Below are 22,616 nucleotides of genomic sequence, written 5' to 3' on the forward strand. Positions count from 1 at the left end.
TCAGGCCGAGCCTCCCGCTCGGTCCCGCCGCCGCACCCTTGCTCTAGCCCACTCCTCGGCTCCAAGGAGGCGGCCCCAGCGCCGCTAACCGCGTCCCGGACCACGCCAACAGCGCCCAGTTGCGCCGTGCCGCGTCCGAGGCGGGCGTCCCCGCCCGCCCCCTACGGCGGCCGGGCCCTCCTCAGCCCCGCCCAAGACCCCGCCCCTCGCGAGTGCGCCGCGGGAGCAGGCGAGACGCGGGGGCTAGGGAGCCCTTACCGGCCGAGCCTGACGGCCGGAAGTGGCTGTTTTGGGACTGAGCTGGAGCAGCGAATTTCCGGCCCAGGTCTCCTACCTCGAGCTAGTCCGCAGACCGTGTCGGAGCCGAGCCCTGCTGATCAGGTGAGAGGCACGCAGGCGCGGTCCACGGCCCATCGACGGTGGCTGGGCCAGTGGGGCGAGGACGGGTTCTGGTCTGGGCGAGGAGTGCGCCGGTCCGAGGCTCAGTCCCTCCTCTTCTCCGCAGCATGATCACGGACGTGCAGCTCGCCATCTTCGCCAACATGCTGGGCGTGTCGCTCTTCCTGCTTGTCGTTCTCTATCACTACGTGGCCGTCAACAATCCCAAGAAGCAGGAATGAAAGTGGCGCTTTCTCCGCCCCAGGTAACGGTCCGGGGCTGTAGCGCCCAGCCCCGGAGAGTGAGTGGCGGGGCCGCGCCAGGGCCTGAAGGGTTCGAAACTTCAAATCAGAAAGTGTTGGGCCAAGCATGATACTGTCCAGAACTGGGCCCCTTTATCCGCACAGAGCAGCGAGTGCCCTGCCCCCTTCCCCCTTAAACTGCTCCCTGCTAGAACGGGGTGGGTTCCCGAAACTCCCTCAGTCCCCATCTTCATGTGGTCCCCAGATGCCCAAGTTGATAGTACGGGTACAAGGAGGTACTGACACCCGAAGGAATAAAGGTACTGAGGATGCCGTCCAAGTAAGAGGATTTAGGCTCTTCACTTAAATAGTACTCACTTTCCCAAGGTTGTTTAGGCTTTTATTTAGGCATAATTTTTTTTGTGTGAGGGGTTGGAAAGATAGAGGATTCTATTTCAGGGGCACAGGGCACTGATTTAGGGGTTGGCTAGTGTAGACCCAAGCCATAGAGAAGAATGGGATGGGGGGGGCGTGTGTTGTATGAACGTCTTGTGAACCAACCCATAAGTGTGGGCAAGAATTGTCAGGGGGGACAGGCTGGATGGGAGCTGATTGCTGAAGGATTGCCCCAGAGGAAAGCTGCAGCATTTTCCTTACCTCAGGTCTTTCCCCCTCTTTTCTAGGGTTCCAGGACATAGTCTGAGGCAAGATGGAGGGTGTGAGGGGCCTTCACACTTCACTTCATCCCTTCTACCCATCACAACATACAAAGCAACTACACCTGGATTTTTCCAAACAACTTTTATTTCCTCAAAGTCTTCCTTAATCTTATGGAACAAGAAGCTGCCACTGAATAGGGCCCAGCATAGGGCTACTTTCTTTTCTACTCCCTCCCCCCAATATAAAAATATAGATTTTTTTTGTGGTCCCAAAATCGTGTGCTGTGGAGGGAGGGAAGGGGTGGCAGGTCCCTGCTTTGTCCTGTCTCAAGGTGATGCTCTGCAATGTCTCAGAACAGTGTGGCTGGCGTTCCAAGGAGTTATAATTGTCACATGGAATCAGGAGCTGAGAAAGGCGACTAGCACATTTCTCACTGTGTTCCCCATCTCGGGGTCATGTGCTGGGCAAGAAGGTCAAGGCATCAGACCCGGGGAGAAACAGTGAGTGGAGGAGATTTAGGGACAAAACAAACCTCAGTTTGGCCCAAGGGCCCCCCACTGTAACAAATCCGGGACTGGGAGTCAGACAGACTACGGGAAATAGGAGAAAAGGCAGGGGCAGAGCGGGGCCGCGGGGGCCCAGCCTGAGGCAGCCTGCAACAGAGAAGAGAGAGGAGTCAGGGTTGTGAAAACTCCACCCTTCTTCTGGTCTTTCAGCCAGGGGCTGGGAGATGAGAGAGGCAAGGTGGGTGAGGACAGGCAGGTTGAGCACTGCACAGTGGTCTGATAGGAATGGTCTGACCAGCCTGCTCCTTAGGCCTAACTAGAAGTTGTTCTCTTGTCTGTTGGAGTGAAGACTGACAGCATGATGGGAAAAAAGTCAGGGACTAGGTTCTTAATGAAGGTACATTTAGTCTTTCGGGGGTCAAAGGGAGAAGGGAAGGAAGAAAATGATCCTGAATGGCAGAAATGGGAATAAGGGGATAGAAGTGAGAGGTGGGGTGAAGAGTTGGACCCTGGTGCTCACCGTGGTACGGAGCAGGGTCCCGGCTCTGGCTCACTGCTCTCCCTGGTCCGGGGGATAGGGGACGTGGGGCCCGAAGAGCCTCTCATCCCTCTGCGAGTCGGCGGTGAGCCCCGGTCCAACCTGGGCCTAGCCTGTGTGGACAGGGGGTAGGCTATGAGGCTGGATTCTTCCATGAACTTTTTTGCTTCTAGGTTTCCTTCTAGTATCCACGTGTATGAGTGTAATATAGGTGTCAACACGGGTACCGGGGCCTTGAGTTCCTGGGCACTGTTCCTAGCTGAGAAGGTAGGGCAGGATGATAGCTAGAAAACTCTTGGGTTCAGTCTACGACTATACATTCCAAGCTTTACTTAACTAGGGGAGTCAAAAGGGTCCAGCATTTAACCTTCATGGCTATACCACGGTCAAGATCTGGCTGAGTAGAGAAGCACGGTGTAGAAAGATGTTGGAGGATTAGTAGGTCTACCTCAGAGCCTTCACTGCCTCAGCCCCTGCCAGAGTAGCTTAAGCTTCACCCATCCAGTCAGCTTCTGCCTATACCCAACTTCAGTCAACCTAGTATGGGGATGTGGACTGAATCAGAGTTGGTGGTACAGCTGTTCCTAGGAGCAGCAACCAGATGTGTTACCTGGGGAATCCGGGACCCCTCCTGGCGGGAACTCTCCTCGGGCAGGTCTGGGCAGAAAGAGAGGAGAAGCTAAGGGCAGGGGCAGGCAAAGCCAAAGCTAGCAGGCTGAGGTTAGGGTACGTCTGGCAGGGATACTGGGATTGGAAGCAAGCAAGAGACCTGGCTGAAGGGGACGGGGGTGCAGCACTGGACAGACAGGCACTCAGGCATCAGAGCAGCTCTCTGCTATGGTTGTGGGGAGAGGGTGTAAAGCAGTGCTGGGCATTTTCCCTCCCACTACCCAGGTGAACAGCGCCTTGCTGGGCTGTGCCAGAGTTGTTATGCTGGGGACTGGGGAAGACCCAAAAATGTTACCTGTAGTCGGGTCCTGATACAGGGGATCCGAGGTCCAGCCCTTAGCAGACCTTTCCCAATCACCATGACAGCCTCTGGTTTGTCCCCTGAGGATAGGAATGAGCAGCTGCTCCCTAGGGAACAAAGGAAACTGATATCAGGATGGGGCCATGGAGAAGAGGTAACTTCCTTTAGATCAGGGTTTCTCAATATTGGCAGTATTGACATTTTGGGCTGGATGAGTCTTTGTTGTGGGCTGCTGCCTTGTGTATTTCAGGATGTTTAGCAGCATCTCTGGCCTCTACTCAGCAGATGGCATTTCTTCCCCTGCCTCCTCCCCACTGTAACAACCAAAAATCTCTCCTGTCACACAAATGTCCACTGCCTGGCAAAATCGCCCCTGGTTCAGAAACACGGCATGCTCTAGTCTGGTCCGGGGGGTAGATCAGTAACTTGGAGCTTGAATCAGAACCCACTCAAGCTGAACGACTCTGAATTTATAGACCTTAGAGTTATCCCAGTCATATGTGTGAGCATTTAAGGATCAAGTCGGCAGTACCCAAGACTGGTGGATTCAGGGCTACCCATCGAAGAGAGTTAACAGGTTGGGAGTAGTGGGCTCTGAGGGAGGTAGAAGATGTTAGGCTGGAGTCTTAGAAATCATTCCCGTCCAGTCCTTTACACGGCTGGGTCTGTAACTTAAAAGGAGAGCAGACAGACGGTCTAGGCTCTGTGTGGATGATGTGGTCACATAACATTTGCGGTGATGACAGGTGAAAGGCCTATGCTTTTTTCATTCTTCAGTTTTGTCTAAGTTGCCCAGCTCCTGGAGTCAGGGAGCTTGAATAAACAGCAGGTAGGAAAAGTCCTCAGGTTCCTCAACTGTAAAAGTAAGGATTAAATGAGATAATGTGCTTAGAGCAGTGCCTGCCACATAGTAAACGCTCAATAAGTGGTAACTGTTATTTTATTACACAAAGATGTTCACTAAACTCCAGCTTCCTGTACAAGGGCATTGATGTTAGGGATTTAGGATAATCCAGGAGGATAACTGATGTCCCTGGTCTGGAGTGGCCTATATTACATCAAGTCAGGAATGAGGTCCAGGTCACATGGCAGCAGAGCCGGAGGGACTTCTTCAAGCCTAGTCAGGAGTCTGGCCTATGCCCTGGAAGGTAGGGAAGGAAGGAGGTTGGCCAACCCAGATTTCAGTGGCAGTGGGTACAGACCTGATATGCTGAGTGAGTTGGGCAGTAGGCAGGAGCCCAGGTGTAAAGAGGCTGTGTTAGAACTAACAGGAGTTGGGGACGGGGCCGGGCTGCTTGAAGTAGGGCGATGGGTCAGGGGCTGCTGCCGCCGTCTTCTGTCCTGGCTTCGGGGCTCTGAGTGGAAGGGACAAAAGCAGATAAAAGGGCAAATAAGTGAGGCATTGTCACTCCCCCGCCCCATTGGCTTTCCCTTGTCAGCAGATGCCTGTTTTCAAGCTTGTCATCACACCAGCATCCCTCTTCTGAAGTAAGTCTAAGATGGGTAGAAAGAACTAATAATTTATTCCAGCTCTCCAGTTTTCATCCAGCCCTCATCCTACTTCACCTCTTTGGAGCTAGCCTACTCACCCACCAGTTCATTCTTCTGGCAAAGAAGTTATTGAGCTTGGCTTTCCTAGGTTCTCCTCTTCCCACTAACTGCCCCTTTTCAACTACTTGTCCTGCCCCTAAATGTCAGTGTCCCCCACCATTTTATCCTTGGTTCTCTCCTGCTCTGCGTACTCAAAACTCCCAAGTCTCCCTCTTGCCCTTTTTTTCCTGAACTGCAGTTCTAATTGTCTACTGATCGTTCCTACCTGGCAATCTCTCATGACCCAAACAAAACTCATTTTCTCCCCTCCTTCCTTTTGTTCTCCCTATCTTGGTGAAAAATCTGCTAGAAACCTTGTTTCATCTTTCGACTCGTCCCTCACATTTAGATTTGTGTTTAACCCAAATCTGGACAATTCTCCCTCTGCCTTCACTTGATTTCCTCCTTTATTCACCCTTGCCATTGCCAGCATCCAGATACAGGTCTTTATCTCTCATCCAGGCTTTTGAAAAAAATTCCCCACTGGCCTCCCCAGCTTGAGTCTCTTCCCTTTTACAATCCATCCTTCACACAGGTGCCAGAAATTATTCTTCTAAAATACAGACCTGATCAAAAGTCATTTTGGCTCAGGCAAGGGGGAGATACTGAAGGTCTTTTAAAGGATAAAGTCTCAACTTTTTAACATGGCATTCAGAGCCCCGCCCACTGTGGGTCCAGTCTACACATCCTTAGTAGGATGCTGACTTGATCCTTCACACCCTCTGCTATAGCCTCTAGGGCTACTAGCTATGTGGTTCCTCTGCAAAGTCTGTTTCCTCTTCTAGTGAAACTTTGGACATCTTATATGTCCCATCTTGAATGTCACCTCTGTGAAGCCTCGCTGACCATTAACAGTAGAATTAATTCTTCTCTTTTCTTTCATTGTCCTTTGTTCACTTGGCTAGTAATTGTTTATGGTTTCTGTCTCCTTAACTAAATATTAGTACATGTAAAGTACTTAATACTGCCTGGCGCATAGTAAGTGCTCAATAAATGGTAGCTAATATTCTAATTGGAACTTGAGTCTCTTGAGGGTAGGGACCTTGTCTTTTCCAATACTGTACATCCCAGTGCCTGTAAAGTACTGCCTGGAAAACCAGAGACCTTAATAAACATTTTGTTTACCCGGATAGCAGACACCCACTGTAGACCGTAAGCTGGCTCAACAGTCCCTGTCTAAGGGCATATGGTTATACTCTGTGGGGCAGCTCTCTTGGTCCCTTCTTTGTAGCTAGAGCCTCACTGCTACAGATTCTGAAAGGTGGGGTCCCAGTGGGGTAGATGGTGAGGTAGGGAGATTCTCAGGCTTGGCAGGTCCTTCCTTATCACAGGGGGAGAGCAGGTACCAAATGCTCTCAAACGGAATGAGCTATTAACCTTTGTGGAGCTGAATTCGATGGTGGTTCCACAATGCCAGTTGACTTCTAACAAAGCAACATGTGTTACATGTGAAAAGGCTCTAAAGTAGGAAGTAGGTGACAGTAACTTTACCTTGTCTAGCTACACTAGCAGTGACAAGGCTACTTCTGGAAGGTCCCAAACCAAATTTTAAAAAACTGATACTTGTATGAATAAGGACGAGAAGAAAGGGAGAGATCTCAGGATGGAAGCTACTCTAGCTTTGAGGAGTTTGCCAAGATGCTGGGTACCAATTAGAGTCTAAGACCACACACAGGAGCCAAAAACAACCAGACCTTAGGGGGCTAGTAAGAGTTGGCACAGCGATGCCAACAAAACAACCGAAGTCAGAGACTCATGGCCACAGTCACATAACTCGAAACATTACCCACCACCAATGACTTACGAGACACTGTAGATAGAGCCTAGACCTGGGTAATTCTTTGGTTCAAACAGGGATGACAAGGTGATGTCAAGTGATAGTGCACAGTAGGCAGAAATAATGAACTTTAATGACAGAGGGGGAAATAGCAGGAAATAGATGATCTGAGAAATATCTATACACAGAAGGATGTTGAAACCATGTTAAGGGATGAAGCCTCACCCCACCCCAAGGAAGGATAAGAGAGCAGTCTAGAAATTGAGTGAAGGCCTCTGGGACATTTGTAGGTTCTAGTAAGGAACTGAGTGGCACTTAAGAAGATACAAAGCAAAACAGGCAAATGATATAAAAAATGCCAGCGTGAAATGTAAGGATCAAGGGAAAGATATTAAGGATACAACTCAGGAATCCTGCCCCTAAGGAGAGTTTCAGGGTAGGAGACCGGTTCTAGTTTAGGAGAGAGGCCTGATCTGGAAAGTAGAAGGCATTTAAAGGTAACACGTCATCACTTAAAAGACTGTCTTAAGGTTCGGGGGCTGCCTGTGAATTTGGCAGCGTGAGCACACAGCCCAGTTTCTCATGTTTTGGCTTCTGGGCCCTGGTATAATCCAGGCCTACCCAGTCTCCACTGTGACAAGAATTAAAGGGAGGAGCCCCAACTCTCTTCTTTCTTGGTTCTGAGCTAGAGAAACAGTGCCTTAAGGCTGAGTGCAAGTGATAATGTGAACAGCTCTGCATCTAGAGGTTGTGAGATGGTGTTTTATGATAATCAGCTGCTAGGTTCCATTTGGGAGAGGCAGGACGGTCCTGGGGCAGAGGCCTGAGACATAGAGCCAGACTGACCTCACCATGTATGAGTCAGAATGGATAGTCTGAGGGCTCACAATTTTGAGGAGCAGTTGTGTAATCTGTGCCTAGGTCGTGCATCATCCCTCCAAAACATCTTTAGAACTGTCCCTACAGGTAGCACCCCAGATCTCAATGGATCCCTAGGATGATCGCAGACCTGATTTATGCCCTGTGTGGGGTGGACAGGCGAGACAAGCCTTCATTCAGCTTCAACTTCTTGCCTTTTATTTGTTCAACAAATATTTGCAGATCATTTAATAAGTGCCAGGCCTGGTGCTAGGTGCTAAGGGAATAAATAGATGTGTTAGGAGACATTTCCTGCCATCAAATAAGTTTTACTCTATTTAACACAAAACTTTTGTTTGCAGGGGAAAAAGTGAAAGTGGTGATGGTGCTGGAGGCACTCTTCCTGTGTCCTTTGACTCACTTCTCAAAGGAGCCTCCACTCACCATTGGCCTTTAGCTGCTCTATCAGAAGCTGCTGGTCAGCTGAGACAAGGCATCACAGAGGCCAGGAGAGAATTCTGGTAACCTCAGCTTTAAGTGCCAGAGCTGGGGGGGGACTAGAGTGGCCATGGCAGGCTGATGGCTGAAGGCTCCCCGCTTTACACTTAAGTCCCTTGTCTTTTACACCAGTATCCCGCTGGGTAGGGTGGAGGGCTAGGGAATAAGTTTAAGTTATTGAGTGAGACTTGCTTGAATCCAGGGCCAGGACTAGTATGAGGCGAGTGAGGCGCCTAGAGTGCATAGTTTAAGGAGGCCCTTGCCTGACCCTGAGAGCGCGTGCCTTCTTAAATCGTGTGTCCTAGGCACCTCACTGGCTTCACTCTAGTCCGAGCCCTGTTTTCATCAATACATAGCCAAGAGAAGGAGGAGCTCGTTTACTATCCACCCTCTCCCCAGCAGGTCCTCCTCTGAGCTGTCTGCATCTGCTTTTGCACCAGGAAATCGCACACTTTAGCTGTTACTTTAGCTGTTCCCCAGTGAGCTCTCCCTCCTGCTCCTCGGTGGCAGCTGCGGATAGTGCCGGCTGCGCTTCTGAGCCCCGCGGTCAGGGACGTGACCACGGGTCTGGGAAGGCGGTTCTCGGGACCTATTTTGCAGCAGGGGGAGAACGAGGTAAGGAAGATCCTGGCACTATGGTCAGGGGCGCTGGGAGGCAAGGCTTACTCAGGCTCTTCCAGCCTCCTGCCCCAGCAACATTCCTGCTCACCCCAAGTTGGCTACTTTTTGGCTTCTAAAATGTCACCCCCAGCCTCCGAGGACAGACCCTGCCAGACTAGTTCCCTGAACTTCTAACTTAAGCTTCTGGCTGGGCTACCTAGATCTTTTCTGAAATTTTCTGGGTAGCCCAATCTCATGTTCTGTTCTGGCCAATAAAGGATAGTCAATTAAACGTACGGTTAAATGTGATAAAATTTTTATACATTAGTGGGAATTTTCTTATAAATAAGTTGGTAAGTCAAAAAAAAAAAAAAAAAACCTTGTCAACGCAATCCCAGTTTTGGGATTTGGAAAGTATATTTATAGCTGCTTTTATAGTTAGAGATATGAGGGTTGTGTTCTTCCTATCTCGGAAGACAAAGTATGCCCAGATGTGGCAAAGGCCCAGGGGCCAGATGTGTGGAACCAGGAAATGTCACAAAGCTACAGCATAGGATAAATCACACGAACAAAATAAGGAAGTTTTTCTAAGGGTTAGCTGAAGATGCCATGTCCACATACCACAGCTGCATCACAAGTCCCTGTCCCAAGCCAGGGCCAGTCTCCCATCCTGGAGTCTTATCAGGGACTTTGAGATGAAGTGGTAAAACTGTAGCACCAGCAAATGCTCAGGAGAACAGGAGTCAAGATTGCCAGATCTGATCTTTCAACTCCTTACAGTATTCCTGTTTGGTGTTATTAGGAACCTTCTTGACCCCTTGACTTTAGAGACATAGTTTCTTAGTTCTTACAAATATTTATGCAAGTCCCTAGGGTGTCTTGGTACTCAGACCAGCTCTCTTTCTGCTTCTAAGTTCATTTACCTGGGGGAACATGGCTTCTCACTTGGTTTCACCTGTACGTGGATGACTCTTAGATCCAACCCTGATGTCATCTTTTCTGCAGTTTGGCCCTTTCTCTGCCTGTAGGTCACCTCCATATAGCTAGCCCATGACATCCAAGCACGTCTAAAGTAGATAAACTCAGCACTTTTCTTCCAACAATGTCTTACTGTCATCATGACATTTTCCTTTAGCTTGTAGCCATGAAGCTCTCTTAGTCTCTCTTCCACCACCACTGAAGCCTGCCACTTCTATTTCTAGTATGTACATTCACAGACCCTGGTATAGGCACTAGTTATCTCATGTATAAACTACTGCAAGGATCCCACCTCCCTGTCCCTGCTTGATTTATATATAAACACACAGTTCACAGATAGCTCTCTTAAACAAATCTTTTGTTCCCATCATTCTCAGAAACACAGTCGTTGCCATGTCTCGTTAACGCATCATCCTTGTCTTCAAGACATTTCGGCCCCTTCCACCCACCTGTCTTGCTGATTTCCACGGGAAGGGCTTGGCCCCTCGAACCAGCCAGTGTGCCTGCTCGTGGTCCTCTGCGCGGCAGCTCTGGCCCTGGCTACCACCGTCATCGCTGCACTGTTTCTGTTAAAACCATACGCCACCGCCCATTCTTCACAACCGTTTCTCAGTGGTCATTCTCTGGGTGGTTACTCTTGTGCTCATCTACAGCAGTGGCTGCCCACGTTCCCTGTATGTTTATAATGAGTGTGTGCTTTTACGCTGTGTTTCCTGCCCTGTGTCCCCCGTAAAGTTTCAAGTCAGTCAACCAGGAATTACTTTGTACTGACTATGCCTATTTTCTATTAGTTATTTGGGGGAAGTAACAAAGAAACAGAATACATGTCTCTCACTCAAGGAGCTTAATACAACACTCTGCATTTGGCGGGGGGGCAGGGAAGATGTTAATAAAATACTGACTAAAAACTGCCTAGAATCCTCCAGTGAGGACCTAGAAAAGGCTCTTTACTATTACCCTTTTGTAGTCACGGAAGGAGAATTTATGGTGCCAATATTCCTTCTATGAGTTAAAAGGAAAAATTAAAAGAAGAAAAAATATACAGATTTAAGATGGGAAACTCAAGCATACTGGAACACGAAAAGACTAAGTTTGAATAACTGCCACTTAATAGCTGCGCAATCTTGGACAAGTTACCCTTAAACACCCTCAGTCTCCTCTTCAGAAAAGTGGAAATACCACCTATCCCACAGGGTCTTTGTGAGGATTAAATGAAATAAATATGCGATACTGTTTTTTTTTTTGTTCACTGTTTAATGCTATTTAAATATAAGGCATTATTATTGCTTTAATACTCTCCTTCTATCAAACAGTGTGCAAAAGTGTCCTTTCCCAATGAAGACAGACTCTCTTAAGAGTGGGGCTTGGAACATAAGCAGAGGTAACTATGGAGCTTCTCAGGGGTAGAACATCTTACTGGTCAAAGCTGGTAAGGCCCGCTGCTCTCTCTCCTGTGGCTGCTCTAACTAGTAGTCAGATTTCCACAGCCACTGACCCCAGTGCATGTTTCTGCTCTGCACCGAAAGCTTTGTTGCAAGCTGAGTAGCAGGGAAGTGCTAACAAGGACGAGTGCAGCTTGAAGACCAGCAAAGCTTAGTTCTAGCATTTAAGCCTCCATACTCTGGCAAGATTGCTGTAGCCCAGAAGCCACATACAATGTTGATTTTTGATTTAGTGTTATTTCCAGAAGTGGCCCGGCAACTGTCTCCCTGCTACAGTCCGGGTCACTCCCGAGGAACGGCTCTGGAGTCCCTTCCTCTTCTTTTTCCCTAAAGGCCCACCTGTTTTGGGGATACACTGTGACCCAGAATCTCTTGTCTTGTATCAAGCAGGGTCTCCTTGGCCAAACCCAGGGGCACAGTTGAGCACTTGTGACCACTGCTGGAAGGGGCTAGACTATTGCTTTGTAAGCCTAGAACAGGAGCTGTCTGTAGTTGTTCCATTTTTCTTTGGAAGAGCTGGCATCCTTCTGATAACACTTTCTGAACAGGCTCTGAAGCCAGGAACAATTTCAGCCCATAGAGACCCTGGATAGGATTCTCCATCTTTGTATGGTGCTGCGATTTGGATTGTGAGGACATCTCCTTATGTTGCTCCCATAAGACCGACCCTGTCCTTGACGTGGAGGCTCCATGTCTCAGTGTGACCCTGCTCTAGCCAGTGTTTCTTCCTTGGAAACTTTCCTGCCTCCCAGCAGTTGCTGAAACCCAGATACCGCGGACTCCCGCCTATGCCATACACGGTACCGTCTGGAGCTCGTGCCGCGGGGAACACCAAGGTCGCAGAGGAGGCTGTAGATTCTGCTATATACTAATTTTATTGATTCACCCCTCGGTCCCAGGCCAAGTGTGTATCTTCAAGCTCTCACTTCCCCCAGCAATGCCCCAAACAACTGAACACCTGTTGCAGGGGCTCCCAGACTAGCTTACCTCTGACGGGGCCCAGCACCCGGTGGCTGACCTTTTGGGTGCTAGAGCCCAGGCCTGGCAGCCCTGCAGGCCGACTGCCATGAAAAGGAAAGCTGAGGGAGTTCTTCATCTGTGGAGAATTTTGTTGACTGCTGCTGCTACCACCAGCACTTGTGCCAGTGCTAAAACTTCGCACGCAGCTCAAGGTATTTTCAGAGCAGGAAACAGGCAGTCCACTGCAAAGAAGCAGATGCCAGTTAACCCTGGGCCAGGGAGGTTGTTGCAAGTCTTTCCCCATGGTCTGATGCTCAGTAAAGCATCACCTCTGGAGTGAAAAGGCACAGGGACTCATTCCAAGGGAGCAGGGAGGGATTTACGTCCATGGATAAGGTACCTAACCTGGGGCATCTCAGGATGCCTGGGAGCCCTTGTTCACACAACATGCTCCTGCAGACAATACGCTAAGAGCCATAAGGGCTGTCCCTGGGCAGCTTTAACTCCCAGCGAATTCCCCTTTAATGCCTTGGTGCTGCCCTTGGACCCCTCAGTCATTCACAACCACTGGAAGCTGAGACTTGCCCCCACCCGCACCCTAATTGTATTTGATTTTGTGCAGGGCTCTGGAGCAGGGAATCCCCTAGCCTGCTTTTCAGATATCTGGGAAGTATGCAGCTCCAGGTAAAAGGGAAGAGGATCCCATTCTCCAAAAAATGCACTGATCTTACTAATTTAAGTTTCCCCTGGAAATATTCACCATGTGGTCCTTTTGGAAGTTGGGAATCACACAAATTCCTTGGAACTCCTCGCTCTAGAGCCCTGTTCCACTATCACAGCCTTTCTCCCTTCCACCCTGCTGGTCTTACTTGTTACTTTTGGGTGGAGTTCGAGAGCCTCTCTTCTTGTTGACACCCGTGTTCACAGTAGTGCTCAGGCCTCGACTGCTGCGCACGTGTTTTAGCATCCAGGCCCGGAGGTTCGTGAGGCTGCTATGCTCTGACAGCACAATTCGGGGCCACGGATTGCATTCTGCCATGTCCAGAGCTGCAATGGCCATAGCTCGTCCCACCTGTGGGAAGAGTCTGGTTTGGCTCAGTGTCTTGGTCTTCCAACCTAGAGTGCTGTGTTGGTTTGGGGTGCACAGCACAGGGGAAGGGAAGGAGAGGCTAGCCTCACATTTGCTCGATGAGGATCCCAACTTTAGTGCTCAGGCTGTTTATCGCAAGTGGATTTAGAGCTATTCCCTAAACTGTTGCCCATCTGGGGCCCCCATCCATTATGAGCAGGGGCAGGTGGGCTTTCTGGCTGGCACCAGGCAGGAGTTCTCCCAGCAGGAGAAGGCATTGGGATCTTTTCTATAACCCACAGCTCTTTCTACTCCTCTTGTGTGCCCTAGGACACCAGGATCATCAGGTACCTCTGCAGAGGGGGTACTTTTAGGTCAGTAGTGAACAAATGCAATAGAAGGAGGAAGACAAGCTCAGAGGTGAAGAATCTGACCCGGATGTGCTCGGGGATTCGCTATGGCGGGGTTGGGGGGAGGTCAGAATAGTGCCCACTCATCCTCTCAGTACTCTTACAGTCAGAGGCCTGCGCCTATTAACCGAGGAAGACAACCACAGTGGTTGAGAGATGAGACAGCGACAGTGGTGCGGCTCTCCTCAGAGGACCTTAGAGTCAGGTAGCAAGAGTGAAGGCCTTTCCAGACTTTGCGGTTTCCCTTTTCCCCACTCATCCCCTGCGTGCATACCTGCTCAAACTGTTCCACAGTGTATCTGGAGGGGAAGGCCGGCGGGGGAGGGGGGCTGGCACGTCCGTTGTCATGGCAGGCGGCAGGGATGCTGTTTACTGAGCGTCCAGTGTTGTAGTTGCATTCAAGTGTGTAGCTAAGACACAGAGACATTTATCAGACAGAATCTGGACAGAACCACGGGGGGACAGACTAGGTGGTCTATGAGATAATCATTTGGGAAAAAATATACACAAATAGAAAGTGCTAATCTCTAGCAACTAGCAATTGACCTTGGCACTTTATCATATACCTAAGAAGGTCCCCAAAAGGGACCTTTAGTGTCCCAGACTAAAGACAATAACACTAATTGTGAATCTGTCCTTTGAGAAGACTTCGGCTATCCCTGCCCCTTGAACGCCCTCGACTAGGTATTGTTTTCTTTGGGAAGCTATTTCACAAACTGTATCTCAATTTCCACCCAACCTGTGGATTATCCCTGAGGCTTTGTAGATTGCAACCCGGCCGCTTCCCTCTTTAGACTGGCCATCTCTGCGGTCTCGGGCATACATGTTCTTCTCTGAGAAATTGCAGCCCTGGAAGTCAAAGTGGGCTGAGTTCAAGGAGATGAGCTTTGGATACAGCATATTTTCCACCTGTTTGGGCGAGGAAAAAGGCAACTCAGAAGGAGAGACAGAGAAAGAAGGGATGGGGACAAGGAAGAGATGCCAAGCATGCGGCCACGTGCCTTAAACACAGCAGACACCTCCAGAACCATCAGCAGTAGTCAGTGTTCGTAAATTCTCACTGAATGTTTGACAATATTTCTAGGTGTTGGAAAGGTACGATTCTACCTCTTTTTAAGCCCTTCTTCTCTCCAATAATGCAAAATTCTCCTCCTCCCCTGGTTTCCCAAACCCTAGAAAAGACTAGGATGCCGAAAGCTTGACCCTCTTTCAGAGGTCATGACGTAATGACTGAGACTTGAGGGGCCCAGTGCTGCCCCTTCTTGGCTCTCTGGAGCTTGCTCAGGATATTGTACCTCTTGCAGCCCCAGGCCTTCCTGCCAGAAGGCCCCCTTCCCTCCGTTTGTGGCCTGACCTTTATTTCCTAGCCTGCAACATGTCCCACACTCACATGACCACCTGTGGATTCCTACCTGGGTGTTCTCGTCACTAAAGCTGTTTCCATACATGAAGCAGCCCCTTTTGGAGGCATGTCCATGCAGGTCCACGTAGTAAGCAACACCACTCTCTTTGGGGGGGATGGTGTCGGGGTCTGGATGCTCAGCCTCAGTGGACTGTTGTGGCATAATCCACACGCTGTGGTGCTTCGGCTCTGCTGGCTCGGTCTGTGTCCAGGCCTCAGGGTTCTCCCCGTCAGACGAGTGCCCACGGCGAGCTTCATTTCGGAGATTGTTGGCTTTCTCAAGGTCGGAAAGGGGAGCATCAGGAGGGAGATGGGGACTGTGCTGGTGCTCAGAGGGACTCTGGGAGTTCAGACGGGAGTGCACGTGGTGGTAGAGAAGCACAGCTTTAGCCCCGTAGACGGCCGGGTGCAGGACTGCATCAGGCTTCAGGTACTGACGGTTCAGATTCACTCCACGCGAGTCTGTGCTATAGGGAAACAAGGACCAAAGCAGGGTCTAGAGGGCTGGGCCAGAGAAAGAGACACTAGAGTAGATGAAAACAAGACTTGACTTGTGACACGAGAGGCTGAGGGTGCATTAGGAAAGAAAGAATTGAGGCCAGGCCCTCTCCGTGGTCAGCTGTCACCCATCCCATAGAAACCTAAAAGACAGCGCCCTCCGCTCAGCTGGACCTGCGGGGATTCTGGCTCTTCTCCTTCTAGAGAGTGCCACTAGATGGGATCATATTCCTTCTCAGGTCACTGGAGGATCACATGAACTTGCCCTTGTTAGGGTGCAAGAGGACTGGGAACACAGACGTTAGATGAGAGGCTGACAGTCTTCCATTGAGATGCAGGGCGTGAGGGGACTGGGAACAATCCAGGCGGGCTGGGGACGCTTCTTACCGGTAGTGGCCCCGGACTACGCCATCGGGGTTTAACATGGGAATCAGCTTAAAGACAAAGAGGCGACGTAGGGTTTGGGCCCGAGGATCGTCAGGTCGAAGGATGAAGTCCAGAAAGCCATTGAAGACAAAGCTAGATGGAGTCTCCCCAGGGTGTACCCTACTGCTTAAGAAGAATATCTGAGGTGGAGAGGAGAGCAGTTATTAGGTCAGTTGCTCTATATTCCACGGTAACCATGTGGGGATGGTGGTGGGATGAGGTGGAAACAGCCACTGGATTTCCAGCTGGCTGAGTCTGCAAATGGAGTAGGAGCTGTCACACTTGCCTGAGAATGCAGGCTGAGGCAGTGCCCACGGGGCTGAGGAATAACATGGCCTTCAGCTACCAGCAGTGCCTGGAGCTGGGCAAAGGCCAAGGTACTACCTTTATGCTATTTCTACTCACCCTCTTGCCTGTGAAACAGAATGGTCGGGGTGTGCTGGCATCAGGAAATAGCTGCTCTAGGCGGGGCTCTCGATCTTCTCGAAGCCCATGGCAGGAACTGATCGTTAGCAGATCTACACGAAGTCCATCCAGAGAATAGCAAAGGGTCTCCCGGTGGTAATAGATGGTATCCAGGGGGCTGTAAAGGTAAAAGTCATTAAGCCAGGAGAAGTCCCTGAAGTCCTACCAACAGGTGGGCCTTGTCATGAGCCCAGGATTTGTACGATCTGGTACTTCACCCAAACCTTTGGGGCTTTACAGTCTCTCACAGTTTTAAATGAGGCTGAGGATGTGGGTGGGTCTACATTGCCAGAATGCAGGGAACAGGACAGGATAAACTTATTGTTTTTCTCCCCAGTTTATGGTGCCCTAGGATAGACTACTTTGCATAGACACAGAGAGTTGGCCTCTGCTGGGGCAGGAGAAAAACAAATGTGTGCTGAGCAATGGCAGTGCTGGCTAAATTCTGGGTAACTGATGGGAGCTGGGATACTAAGAGGGTTGAAGTAGGCAGCTGGATAAGTGGAGTGGAGCAGTGGTAATGCCAAGATCAAGGTCACACAGAAACATCTGTCAAAGATACCCCAAATCCCACATTCTGTACAGAGAAAAGAACAGATGAGGTTTTGTTTCAGGGCTCTTAGGGCAAGTTCCAGGAGTAGCAGAGGTGCCGTGTGGTCCAGGATGGCATGACAGGAGTAAGAATGCGGCTGGCACCTGCTATGGGTAGGGTGGTTCTCCAGAAAGCGCTTGTCCAGCTGGTTTAGCAAATCCTGGCAGTCACTGTAGGAGAAGGGGTAGCAGAAGGCGAAGAAGGTGGTGGCCCCACGGCTTTCCACGAAACGGTGAACAAAGGATAACACAAACTGCGTCTCTGTCATCTGAGGAGCAGAGGAGGAAGAGGGAGGGGCAACATGCCATCGGTGTCAGAACTAAGATCCTGCTGGGGTCACCAGGAACTGACCTCACACTCTCATCACTTTTACCAACGTCCCTCCCTCTGAAACTCCACGTGACAGCCAGATCCTTCTAGGCTTCCCGAGGCAGGGGCTTATCTTGGACTCCAGCTGGTGCCAGAGGGACGCTGGTAACAAAACCTGGTGTCCCGCCTGCCCAGCACGCTGTATCGAAGGGACTCCTCTTTCCTTTCCCTCATCTGCTTTTAGCACCCAAGTCTGTCTATCCTCCTCATGGAGAACTTACCTCAAAGGTGGGCCGGTCTCGAATGCGTTCCCAGCGTGGCCGGGTGGGCAGTGTGCGCACAAAGGGGGCCATGCCCTGGGAATACAGCTTGCTTTGCTTGTTCATGTTCATGACGTTGATCTTGATGAGTTTCCCTGGAGTTCCTCCCCGGACACTGAAGTAGAACCATGACCTGAGGGCCAGAGTAGGAGAGACAGGTCATTCTACAGGGGAGGGTTGGAGAGGAGCAATGTGGGAGGGCTGGAGCAAGCCAAACTGGGAAAGGGCTACTTGGTAGGGAGAGAGGGAGGGAGAGAGGGAGAGGAAGGGGGAGTGGGAGGGGAAGGGTAGTGTGCTGTCACGAACTCTCAGTCAAAGGGCTAACTGAAGCAGGGGTGCGGGGCCAGCCTCTCTTCCTTCTTCTACCCTCCATTACTCTCCTCTTACCTGTTCCCATTCTCGAATTCTGTTTCAGCACAGTCTGGTCGGGTCCACACGTTGAACTCATAGTCAGGGGAAGAGGCAATGCTGCTGGTGGAGGCTGAGGCACCACCCGCTACTCCCTCCCCATCACTAGACAGAGATTCCACCTTCTCCACGTGGGCTAGGTTCCCTGAATCAAAGCGAGAACTGAACAGCAATCCCCCACAGCGCAGCTCCATGGTGCGGCTGGGAAAGCATCCTCCTGCCCCACTCAGGCCCTGAGAGCTGGGGAAAAATGGTGGGGTAGGGAGGAGAGGGAAGAAAAATGAAAACACGTTCTTTGAGTATCTCTGGGTGAATGAGAGCTGCTCTTAGGGAGTGCCCTAAGAAACAAGAGTCTCTCTCCGCCTTAAAAAAAGGTAGAAGTGGGCTTCCAGCAAAGGCCAAGAATAAGCAGTATTCTGTCCCCACACTAAGGGTTATAACTGACCTCAAAGGACCCTATTTTACCACAGCTTGGCTATTCCAAAATGAAATACTCAGTGGCTAAAGTATGCTGAGAAACACTAGACTCTTAAGTTTCTTTGCAGCCCAAAGATTAGAGATGCTAGAGAGGTCAGATTGCCCAAATCTAGCCAAGATACACCCACCACCACATGTGGCCATCTTGAGAGATGGGCCATTCTGGATCTCTGGTTCCTAGACGGGCTCCCCACTCTGGAGAAGAGCAGAGTGGAGAGAACCACGTTTCTAACTTTGGATGGGCAGCTTCCTCTCTCCACTCCTCTGTCCTCACAAGTACTGACCAGGCAGTTTTCTGTTGCTCCCCTGAGCCCTGGAAGGGCTGGTTCTTACTTTTTTGTTACTACCCCGTGCCTATCAGGGAGGAAAACTAGACGTGTGGCCTTTGCCAAGCCAAAGGAAACTGGGCAGAAGCCACCTGCTCACCTGGAGACTGCAGCTCAAACCCAGCTAGGGTACGGGTCTATTCCACCCCCTCACCCCCAGTCCTGTGAGCAGTGAGGCCCCTGAAAAAGCTACCTTGGTAGTTGTGGGTTACTAATGGGTGTTCTGAGCATCCCTAAAAAAAATGTGGCCGATAGAGACCTACTTGGGGACAGGGGGATGGCTTCTCGACCCACAACTCTAAAGGACCCTCACACAAGGACCGAGATTGTCCCGGCCAGGGTGGGGTTTGTTGGCTTGGGATGGTTCTGGGCGGACTCACACTCGCGGGAGGGTAGGAAGGCAGGGCGTAGCGGGTAAGAGAGGAGGCCACAGGAGTGGGGTGCGGCCGGAGGCACCCCGGGCTAGGGGCGGGGCGGGGTGGGATTCCAGAGGGGCTCCGGACCGCCAGGGGCTGAGAAGGGGGCGGGGCCGGGGCCCGCACTCCACGCAGAGCCCCTCACCTCTCTCCGGGCCGGTGATCCCGCTCCCTCTCCCGCTAGCGAGGCGCCACCTGGGCCCCGGCACCCGGGCCCTCCACCCAGGACCCAAACAAAACCCGAGCGCCGTGGTGCCGGGACCCCGCTCTGCCGGGAAACAAGAAGTCTCACGCCTATTGGCCGCGGGGACAGCTGGCTACCCGCCCAGTAAGGCTCGCTGCCATTGGCCAGCACGCCGGGGTTCCCTCGCACGTTTAGCGGGTACCTGAGCCCGTGCTGTTTGGGGGCTCTACCTGCGGGCCCGGTGGGAGGGTTCCGCCCGCGTCTTCTCAGAAGACGGTTAACGGCCTGCCCACCGGGAGGAGGAAAAGACGAAGTGACCAAGAAGGACACTGGAAAAGACTCACCTGCAAAATAAAAAGACCGTGTGTGAAGCTGACGATTGCCTATCGTACTCCTCTATGTATTACAAAACACCCACCAGCTTCAGCCACTCTCCCGCGGTTCAGGGATCCTCCAGTGCCCGGGCCAAAAACCCAGTGGAGGATGCGGGCATCGATCCCGCTACCTCTCGCATGCTAAGCGAGCGCTCTACCATTTGAGCTAATCCCCCGGTCGTTGTTGGCTTCTTTCTTTTTGCCTTACAGGTTGTTCTGGGGTGTCCACTGACCAGTGAACCGACCGCAATTCAGAACATTCATTTAGCTTAGCACTGCACTCAAGTGCAGTGGGACCGCGGGCAAGATTTTTAAAAGCAGATATATAATAATCACACATAAGCAATAATAAGCCTCATTTATAAGCATAGGTTAACATTCCTTTGCATGTAACCCCCAAGAGAGCGTACCCGTACCCTATTTACTGCATATATGTTTCACGCAACATCTGCAGTGCGTACGCAACTCAGTCGGCTTCTAGGTAAGCTTTTCTCCTCTGAATGAGTGGAAGCTAAAAATATCGCACGAAGTCCTTCGAGCCGGAATCGAACCAGCGACCTAAGGATTGCCATACGCTTACCCACTACAGTCCTCCGCTCTACCAACTGAGCTATCGAAGGCTCCGTTGCTGCTACCGTCTGCCGCTGTCCCCCTAATACTTACCAAGGCCTCACTCCAGGGTCTCAGTAGTTTTGGGGTGACCTGGCCCCCACCCTCTAAAGGAACTCCCCGGGGCCGAGCTCCTCCAAGGTGCACAGAACAGAGGAACCCGGAGACAGAAATGCGAGCAAAGGGCGCTGCCAAAGGACCCGCTTTCCAACCCTGGACGAAGGAAACACGGGCAATACAGTTTCCCTTCCGTTTCCTTGCCTTTTACAAAACGATACCGCCACCCCCACCCCCCACCCCCCACCCGCTGTGGTTTCTTACAGGACTGCGGACACTTCGAGACCTGGCCCACAACCCTGACTTATGGGCCGCATTTCTCCGGCGGGGCGGGTATGCACACGTGCTCTACAATCGCCCGGCGCCCGCTGGGTTTGCAAAGCCGACCGCTTACGTTCGCTATTTCCGCTCCTCGTTTCCCTCCGGTTTCTCCAGGGGCGCCTGTAAAATCCTACAGCTCTCCTGATGTGAAGGACATTCATTCAGTCAATTAACCCACGTTTGTCAGGATCTCTTCCTCCTAAGAGCAAGAAAGATACAAACCACCGAGCTGCTGGAGGCGAGCCTGACGGCGCTGGAGCGGGCGGCGCGGGATGCCCGGGATCAGCGACTGCTGACGGGGCCCTGAGCCGGGCGGTGAGTCGGACCGCTAGCATCCACCCGGCTCCCGCCCCTGCCCGCCTCACACTTGCATCTCTCTTTCCAGGGGCCTGGCATGCCAGCCCACAATCCTTTGCCCACCAAAAGCTCCCGGGGTTTTAAAACAAAGAAACAAACCTAAAACCCAACTCGTGTGTGAAGCTTTGCTTCGCGGTGTGACGGGGTGGGTGTGCGGGGAGACCTGGTCTCCATTCCCAGCTCTGCAACCGCCTGTGTTACCCCGAGTCACAATCGCCCCGGGCAAATCCAGGTCGGGCGATGGTTTCAAGCCCCTCGCGGCTCCAACATTTTGGAGGTTCTCTCAGGCTGTTTTAAATCCGAAGTTTCTGTTGTCACTGAACGCAACACGGGGTTCACGCCTGTGCCCATCCACAAAGCAGGAGGTTAACATCTTCCCATTGATTTATTGGTTTAACTTCATTCTGCTGCTGCAAATGCTACCTTTATGTCCTAGAACGTTAGTTTGGGGTAGTTTTCTTGGAACGGTGATTAGCACTCTCACTGTCTTTCTCTTTCTTGTGGGGAGGCGGGGCTGGAAAGCAGAATATATTTAATTATGTTGCTTGGGGTCTTTGTTTTGTTTTTGAGCGAAATTCGCATAACATACAGCTAACTATTTTAAAGTATGAACAATTCAGTGGCATTTAGTACATTCACAATGTTGTCCCAACCTCTCTCTAGTCTAAAAAAATTTTTTTTTTAAATCACCTTGGAAGAACACCCTGTACCCTTAAAGTAATCACTTCCATCCATACTTCACCCAGCCCCTGGCAACGACAAATATGCTTTCGGTCTCTACGGATTTACCTATTCTGGAGATTTCATACAAAATAAATCGTAAAATACGTGACCTTTTGTGTTAATTTCTTTCACTTATCATAATGTTTTGAGAGTCATTGAAATTGTAGCATGTATCTGTGCTTGTCCCTTTTTATGGCTAAATAATATTCCATTCCTTTGTTTGTCCATTCTTCTGTTGATGGACCTTTAGGCTATTTCCACCTTTTGGCTTTTTTTTAAAAAATAGATCTTTATTGGAGTATAATTGCTTCACAATACTGGGTTAGTTTCTGTTGCACAACAATGCGAATCAGCCAAATGCATATACATGTCCCCATATACCCTCCCTTTTGAGCCTCCCTCCCCTCCTCCCTATCCCACCCCTCTAGGTCATCGCAAAGCACTGAGCTGATCTCCCTGTGCTATGCTGCTGCTTCCCACTAGCTATTTTACATTCGGTAGTGTATATATGTCGATGCTACTCTCACTTCGTCCCAGCTTCCCCCTCCCGCCCCATGTCTTCAAGTCCATTTTCTATGTCCACCTCTTTATTCCTGCCCTGCAACTAGGTTCATCAGGACTTTTTTTTTTTTTTTAGATTCCATATATATGCGTTACCATACGGTATTTGTTTTTCTCTTTGTGACTTACTTCACTCTGTATGACAAACTGTAGGTCCATCCATCTCACTACAAATAACTCAGTTTCGTTTCTTTTTATGGCTGAGTAATATGCCATTGTATCTATGTGCCACATCTTTATCCATTCATCTGTCGATTGACATTTAGGTTGGTTCCATGTCCTGGCTATTGTAAATAGTGCTGCAATGAACATTGT

At 50.6% G+C, this 22,616-nt stretch overlaps 2 protein-coding genes across 6 annotated transcripts; one reads left to right on the plus strand and one right to left on the minus strand.

Annotated features, from left to right (window-relative positions):
- Positions 1–273: 273 nt before the first annotated feature.
- On the plus strand, positions 274–1,554 carry OST4 (oligosaccharyltransferase complex subunit 4, non-catalytic). The gene is made up of 3 exons (XM_082426738.1): positions 274–381; positions 506–643; positions 1,304–1,554. The coding sequence occupies exon 2, from the start codon at positions 507–509 to the stop codon at positions 618–620; it is 114 nt and encodes a 37-aa protein (XP_082282864.1). The 5' UTR covers positions 274–381; position 506; the 3' UTR covers positions 621–643; positions 1,304–1,554.
- Positions 1,407–19,408, minus strand: AGBL5 (AGBL carboxypeptidase 5). Of its 5 annotated transcripts, XR_014254042.1 has the most exons (16): positions 19,261–19,408; positions 17,876–18,136; positions 17,450–17,621; positions 16,964–17,127; positions 16,208–16,385; positions 15,764–15,942; positions 14,889–15,345; positions 14,216–14,385; positions 13,751–13,886; positions 12,867–13,069; positions 12,025–12,239; positions 4,497–4,649; positions 3,289–3,401; positions 2,935–2,981; positions 2,307–2,437; positions 1,795–1,933 (listed from the first exon to the last, which is right to left on the minus strand). XR_014254042.1 is itself a non-coding variant. In XM_082426736.1 (15 exons), the coding sequence occupies exons 2-15, from the start codon at positions 18,088–18,090 to the stop codon at positions 1,762–1,764; spliced, it is 2,598 nt and encodes an 865-aa protein (XP_082282862.1). In that variant the 5' UTR covers positions 18,091–18,136; positions 19,261–19,408; the 3' UTR covers positions 1,407–1,761. The 5 variants fall into 5 exon arrangements, 3 of the variants coding, with proteins under 3 accessions (XP_082282862.1, XP_082282861.1, XP_082282863.1); XM_082426736.1 differs by lacking the exon at positions 2,935–2,981 and having other exon boundaries at positions 1,407–1,933; positions 14,216–14,325; XM_082426735.1 differs by lacking the exon at positions 2,935–2,981 and having other exon boundaries at positions 1,407–1,933.
- Positions 19,409–22,616: the final 3,208 nt, after the last annotated feature.

Source organism: Balaenoptera physalus, assembly GCF_965194825.1.
Source record: "Balaenoptera physalus genome assembly, chromosome: 15".
In the NCBI taxonomy this organism is placed as follows: Eukaryota; Metazoa; Chordata; class Mammalia; order Artiodactyla; family Balaenopteridae; genus Balaenoptera; species Balaenoptera physalus.